At 45.9% G+C, this 7,527-nt stretch overlaps 1 protein-coding gene across 1 annotated transcript in view; it reads right to left on the bottom strand.

Moving 5' to 3' along the window:
* tktb (transketolase b) overlaps positions 1-7,305 on the bottom strand; it is a 13,787-nt gene extending 6,482 nt beyond the window's left edge. The window contains exons 1-6 of the mRNA XM_070440915.1: positions 7,020-7,305; positions 1,995-2,112; positions 1,258-1,371; positions 954-1,051; positions 418-609; positions 92-246 (exon numbers count right to left, since the gene is read on the bottom strand). Of these exons, the coding sequence (XP_070297016.1) occupies positions 92-246; positions 418-609; positions 954-1,051; positions 1,258-1,371; positions 1,995-2,112; positions 7,020-7,126 (784 nt within the window). The 5' untranslated portion in view covers positions 7,127-7,305. The remainder of the gene's footprint in view (positions 1-91; positions 247-417; positions 610-953; positions 1,052-1,257; positions 1,372-1,994; positions 2,113-7,019) is intronic.
* Between the last annotated feature and the right edge of the window lie 222 nt (positions 7,306-7,527).

The raw sequence follows: 7,527 nt of genomic DNA, 5'->3' as shown, positions 1-7,527 counted from the left end.
ATTGTGCGCCGCCTCATGGGTCTCCCAGTCACAGCCAGCTGTGACACAGCCTGGGATCGAACCCGGGTCTGTTGTCACGCCTGTCCCATACCTTTCCCCCCCCAGCCTCTCCCCATACCTTTGAGTCCTCTCCCCTTGAAGGTCTTGGCCAGGATCATGGTGGGTTTCCCCTTCACCTGCTGGGCCTGCCACAGAGCTTTACACAGCTCCTCGACATCATGACCATCCACCACATACGTGTTCCACCTACACAGTTAAACAAATTAGAGACAGGGCAGTATGGAAGACTGACAGTATGAGAGGAGAGGAGCGAAGGACGAGAGGGAGAGGGGGTACTGACCCGAACACAGGGCAGTATGGAAGACTGACAGTATGAGAGGAGAGGAGCGAAGGACGAGAGAGAGAGGGGGTACTGACCCGAAGGCTTCGCAGCGTTTACGGTACACGTCCATGTTGTGTTTGAGAGGAGCAGCTTCACTCTGTCCCAGACGGTTAGCGTCGATAATAGCCACCAGGTTATCCAGGTTGTAGTGGGAACCAAACGCCATGGCCTCCCAGACAGCCCCCTCCGAACACTCCCCATCACCCAGCATGCAGTACACACGGTAACTAGGGACACATTACAATAGTTAGATTTCCATGTAAAAAAAAAAATACTATGTAACTTTGGGTGCTCTAACCAAATTAAGACCGCTCTATAACACATTTCCATCTCATTGAACACAAGATGTTACAGGCAGAGAGACCGTACTGAGAGAGTAAACTTTCATCTGTGTTAAAGCAACCAACAAGTGCTCCAAGGCCTTCCAGTACATATTGCTGAACACAAGGCAGTTTGAACCTGTCAACACCTGTCCGAGTGACCTTTGACCTTCCTAGAACATCACTGCTGGGTGAGAGGTGCTTTGTGGGATAGCGTCACGGACGGCGTCGGAGGATGTGTGTGTCTGTACCTGGACTTGTCGAAGTGTTTCCCGGTGTACGCCATCCCGCAGGCGGCCCCGAGCCCCTGTCCCAGAGACCCCGTTGCCACGTCAACAAACTCCAGTTTCTGTAGAACAGTTGGAGGTCAGTCAAACCTGAGCTGGGCCACGTTCATTAGGGCATGCAACTGAAAACGTTTCAAAACGATGTTCCTTAGTGACACGGCCAGGTAGTTCCTCCCCCGTTTGTCAGTTTTCTGTTTTGAGCCTCATGAACAACTCTTCAGTAGGGGTTAAAGGTTACGTACAGTTGTAGGGGTCAGGGGTTACTTACGGGTGTGGGGTGACCCTCCAGGTCAGAGTCTATCTTCCTCAGGTTGATCAGATCAGCCTCCTTCACAAAGCCCGCCTCCGCCCAGGCAGCGTACAGGATTGGTGCAGCATGACCCTGGAGGAAAACAGCCAATCAGAGAACAGTACAAGACTCAGAGGGTGCTTGGGAAATGTAGTGCAATTGAACAGATAAGTGTACAGCGAGCATGTGTGTACAGCGAGCATGTGTGTAGAACGTACAGCTGCCCGACAAAAAATAAAAAATTGGTCGAATGATAGTCTGTTCTATCGACCAAACAATTTAAAAACATTTTTCCAAATATAAAAAATAAAGAGTTACGCCTTTCCTAGAAACAGCAGAATGTGAAATTGTTTATTAAACTCAAACGGGATCTGTCATATTTCAATAGAGATTTATAAAGCCAGGCACATTTAACAGACTGATTATAGACCTAATTAAGTTGTGGTATTGATTATAGACCTAATTAAGTTGTGGTATTGATTATAGACCTAATTAAGTTGTGGTATTGATTATAGACCTAATTAAGTTGTGGTATCCTCTCAATGTTCTTAAGACAACTAAGGCACGGGGCTGTTCTCGTCTCCTAACGCCATCGCTGCCCTCCGCCGCAATGGTTAACTTCGCTATACATCGCAACGTGGCCAGGGAAACCGGCACCAACTCAGCAGCGTACAGACGGGGTCAGAACCTAGTGGAGCGTGTGAACGCTGCCTCACCTTGGACAGTACGAAGCGGTCGTTGCACTGGTTGCGTGGGTCAGTGGCTTTGTAACGCATGGTGTGGAAGAACAGCACGGACATCAGCTCTGCGGCACTGCAACATGTGGTGGGATGACTGCAAACAGGGTGAGAGCAAGAGAGGATGAGGAGAGGGGACGAGTCCGGCAGAGAGAGAGAGAGAGAGAAGGGACAGGGGGAGGGAGCGCCGAGTTCGAGAGAGAGAGATGAGCCCGGCAGAGCGAGAGAGAGAAGGGACAGGGGGGAGGGGGGGGAGGTCCCGGCAGAGAGAGAGGGAGCAGGGACAGGGGGGAGAGAGGGACGAGCCCGGCAGAGCGAGAGAGAGGGACGAGCCCGGCAGAGAGAGAGAGAGAAGGGACAGGGGGGGAGAGAGGGACGAGCCCAGCAGAGAGAGAGAGAAGGGACAGGGGATGAGAGAGGCATTGAGAGCAGGTTGTCAGTAACAGTTGACTTCAAGCAGCTGTTAAATTGGGAACCCACTCACATGCATGTTACCCAGTGACACCGCATTCTGAGGATCTGTATTAAAATGTTCACCTGACAGTAAAAACAAAACCATTAAGACACCGAGTTCATAAGGAAACCATTCAATTGAAAATTCATGAATCTATGGATTTCAAAGTGACGGGGAAATAACATCTGACATCTCCTTCGCATTGAGGTGATCAGGCTTGTTGATTGTGGACTGATGTCCCTCTCCTCTTCAACGGCTGTGCAAAGTTGCTGGATATTGGCGGGAACTGGAACATCCCGTCGTACACTTCAATCTAGAGCATCCCAAACATGCTCAACGGGTGACATGTCTGGTGTGTATGTAGGCCATGGAAGAACTGGGACATTTTCAGCATCCTGGAAATGTGTACAGATCCTTGCGACATGGAGCCGTGCATTATTACGCTGAAACGTGATGGCGGCGGACGAACGGCACAATGGACCTCAGGATCTCGTCACGGTATCTCTATCCATTCAAATGACCATCGATGAAATTAAATTGTGTTTATAGCTTATACCTGCCCATACCCCCAACCTTCACGGGGTACACAACGTTGACGTCAGCAAACTGCTCGCCCACACGACAACATACACGCCGACGGCCCGGTACAGTTGAAACCGGATTCATCTGTGAAGAGCACACTACTCTCCAGTGGCCATCGAAGGTGAGCATTTTCCCTCTGAAGTCAGTTATGACGCTGAACTGCAGTCAGGTCAAGACCCCGGTGAGAACGACGAGCACGCAGATGACAGTTCGTGCAGTAATTCTTCAGCTGAGCAAACCCAGTTTTATCAGCTCTCCATGTGACTGGTCTCAGACGATCACGCAGGGTGAAGAAGCAGGATGTGGAGAACCTGGGCGGGTTACATGTCTGCGGTTGTGATGCCAATGGATTTACTTTCAAATTCTCTAAAACGAGGCTGTGGCGGCTTATGGTAGAGAAAATAACATTTAATTAAATGCAACAGCTCTGGTGAACTTTCCTGCAGTCAGCATTCCAATTGCACACTCCCTCAAAACATCGGTGGAATCGTTTTTTTTTAACTGCACCTTTTAAGAGTGGCTTTCCATGCTCCCCAGCACAAGGTGCACCTGCGTAATGATCATGCCGTTTAATCAGCTTATTGATATGCCACACCTGTCAGGTGAATGGATTATATTGGCTAATGAGAAATGCCCACTAACAGGGATGTATACTAATTTGCGCCAAAAAATAAATAAATAACTGTGTATGAAATTTATGGTATCTTTTTATTTCAGCTCATGAAACATGGGGCCAACGTGTTTATGTTTTTGTTCAGTATAGTTTCCCCCCCGCACAACCCAACTCTTTCTTTGACTGCTTTACAAGCTATAGAGTTGCAATAGTTTTTCCACTGGAAGTTTCCTGTACAATGTGGGCGATGTTGAACTACTTGGCAGGGTAACCGTACGAAGAGTCTGGACGGCATTGAAGATATATTTTTTTAAGTCTTGCATTCGATGGCCATCAAGCCGTCTATATAATCAAGGACTAACACAATTGCAGGTACAGTAGGCTGCAGTCAGCTGACTGCCAGCAATGCTTTGCTAATCTCAAATTGATAAAACTAGAAATTATAATAATTAAAAGTTTTTTTTTTTTTTTTTTTTACTAGAAATGATAAATGATAGCCTAAATAATCCTGCAGATTTTCCAAACATCTGGTTGTATAGATGGGACACATCCTCATTCAAAAGACCCTCTGGACCAAATGAAGAAGACTACACTGTTAGAAACAGGTAACTACTGAATACTGTAGCCTACACCAAACCACTTTCAGAAAGTCATTAAACTCACTGATATTCCTTCTGTCAGATGATCCGTGCCTCCTAGGGGTTTCAGCTTTAATAAAATAACAGTGTGTGTAAGCTGCTCTGTGAAGTGTGTGTAAGCGAGGCCTGTTAAAGCGATTGGAATCATGAGACTTCACTTAAGCATCTACTGGCAATTAATTTCTGCCAGGCTCCCTCAGTCTTCTGCAGCGGTGGATGTATTTGTAGGTAAATGTGAACATGGTTCCCTCTCCTCCATATCCATTATTTCTCCTGTTGTTGACACAAGGACCTTTTAGAACATTGCGTGCAAGTCCCCGTTGGATCAACCAATCAGAGTGTCGCTTAGACTAATTACTTAAAAAGGAGAAGCAGCTGTTCTTGAACCAAGGAATCCTGGACTCCCTTATCTGGTCAAGAGAAGACAGATATGTTCAGAGAATCCTGAAATTGGTTTAACCATCTGGAATGTCCCCCCTCGAGGACCTGGCATCTCTGGGCGAGCTCAGAAGGTAAAACCAACGAACAGGTTGTTTCATGTAAGGAATCGTGTTCTACTTCAAAAACACACAATCCACTGTCCGCTGTTGTAGTAGTGCGGTTGCCAGTCTGTTGTCCGTTTTGTCTTACATAGTTTTTTTTTTTTATACCAGCCCTGTCCCCACAGGAGGCCTCGTCTGATGCCAGGAGATCACTGTAAATAAGAAGGGTCGTAATTGACTAGCCTTGTTAAATAAAATAGGACTCTGGTCAAAAGTGCACTAGATAGGGAATAGGGTGTCATTTGGAACAAACAGGTAGTAGTCATCTTATGCAACAACAAAAAAACTCTTAGAAAAACGGCATGTCATCATTAAAACTACAACAGCATGCTGCTCAACCAATTACCTCCAAGCAGATCTTCCAGTGACTGAAACCTGCTGAAATTGACAAGTTTAGACAAAGTTCCCCTTTATTATCACCCCTTCAAAAAATATATATATGTTTAGGTAGGTGTCCAAAGCGGTTTTGATTTTCAGCGCACAAAACCCAAGCTCTTATAGAACGTATCCCGTTTCCAGCCACCGTGATCCTACAGTATGAGAATGGGTTAGTCCAGTAGGTTACGGCCTGAAATACTCCTGCTCATTCTGATAGTCTGAAATAAACCAGATCAACCACTCTACCAGGGAAGGTTATGAGTTTCCCTGTGAGCAACTGACTGAAAACCAGGAAGTTACTGAAAAGCAATAGGTCTCCATGCTTCAAGCTGGTTCCCTTTCCTGGACAGTGTTTTAGCCTTGGGCGATATACTGGGTTATTTAAACATTTGTTTTAGTGAACCTTTATTTAACTAAGAATACCGACGGTATGATGATTTAATAACGTATTTTGTATTATTATATATCATTTTTGGGTGCTATGCAACTGCTTATAGTTAACTCTCTAAGATGTGTCAAATAAATGATATCCAGCTGTGGACTCCAGCTAAGCATTTGGTTTGTTAACTTGCTAGCTAAGTGGCTAAATCAAGCGTCGCTGATACAACAAAGACAAATCAAGCCTCTCCTGTATCAAGAGGCACGTTGTCTCGTTTTTAAAAAGAGCACCCCTTGTGTACACAGCGGGAACTCATGACAGTTAGGAGGAAGTTCTACAAGGAAATAGTCCGTCTTATAAACTGAGGAGCCAAGTACGCCTTCTTTATGGTTCCTCTGTTAGCCCGTGGGTGATTTGGCTGTCACAACTTGAACCCAAAAAATAAAGTGCCCAAAAGTTGTGCACTAGCCTACTTAGGGAATAGGGTGCAGTTTGGGACGCATCCAAACCAAATGAGTACAGTGACCCTTTCTTCTCCACCCCACAGACCCTTTCCAGAAGGTCATGTTGAGAAATAACTGTTTCTATGGTGTGGCAATAAAGCTTAGAAAGAAAAGATAAAGGGTATTTCGATGTGGCTGAAATATTGCCACGTTTTGCAATAACACAATAGTTCTGCAATGAGAGGCGCCCACCGCCCACGTCCAGGTCAATGTCCCCATTGTACTGCGGGTTAAAACTAGAGCAGCGGCGCTAGTCCATGACTAAGCACATTTAACGTTTGAAGTGAGTTTGTGCGAGTCAAAGGGCATTTCTAAACCCACACCCCCCCTGGTCCTTCAACATGTTACTAGGAGGTGATCTGAACGTCTGTCTGCAGCGTTAAACCAAAGCCTGAACGCAAGTGACTTGTGTTAACGTTGCTATAAAACAAATGTAACCCTAGCCGTAACTCAAATTCAAACCATTACAAATATTCAACACGGGTATGATGCCAGTTATAAGTACTCTAGATTATAGTTTATCAATTTACTAAAATTAAAATGAGTGCATCCACATTTACGGTCATTCAAACGATGTCCGTTGTATTTCTACTCTGACGCAACGTCTAGCTAACAATGTTAGCTACTTTAGCTACCTAGGTAACGTAGTACACCACGTCAAATAAAACACTAACTTCTAAAAACCTGAAGGGAACCGGTCTATTTATCGAGCTAAAACCAACGACAACCGCCTGCGTTAAAATAACCGCACATGTAGTACGCCCACGCAGTTTTGAAGTAACGTCACATGTTCGGTTCAACTACGTACGTCTAACGTTACAGCATGACACGGTTCAATGTTATCTAAACTAGTTAAACTAGTTACATTACTCAACATTCAAAACCTTATTTCTGATCACGTTTTAAAAAACGTACCCAGAGTTGGAGGCGCATGTTGCCTTGATAGAGTTGATCCGTAACTTGTTAGCGATGTCTTTCAGGCCCTGCAGCGTCTTCTCGTCCGGTTTATGGTAGCTAGCCATGGCGGAGATATGCTAAAGTAGTGGACACCGGCTGGTAAATAAGTAGCACGGGTATTTGAAGAGCTGCACAGCTTCTCCCCAGGTGTCGGTTGAAGTTAAATGGATTAACTAGTGAATCCACCGTGCGAGCTACCAGAGGACTGAATGAACGGTGTAAACGAAGAGAGGAACCGGAAGAGACGCGTCCTTATGTGCACGCTCCGCGGACACGCCCAATGGAGTCACTCATTGGAGGAAAACATGTCGCGCAACTTGTGGAGGCATTCGTTTTGCCAGAGAGAGAGACCATGCCAGACACGAGGCCAGACACAGGTTGCAACCTGAGAGACACTAGGCCAGACACTACACCAGACACTAGGCCAGACACTACACCAGACACTAGGCCAGACACTACACCAGAC

This window comes from Salvelinus sp. IW2-2015, unplaced genomic scaffold, assembly GCF_002910315.2.
Source record: "Salvelinus sp. IW2-2015 unplaced genomic scaffold, ASM291031v2 Un_scaffold3168, whole genome shotgun sequence".
In the NCBI taxonomy this organism is placed as follows: Eukaryota; Metazoa; Chordata; class Actinopteri; order Salmoniformes; family Salmonidae; genus Salvelinus; species Salvelinus sp. IW2-2015.
Note: the sequence above shows the minus strand (reverse complement) of the source record. Positions and strands in the feature narration are given on the sequence as shown.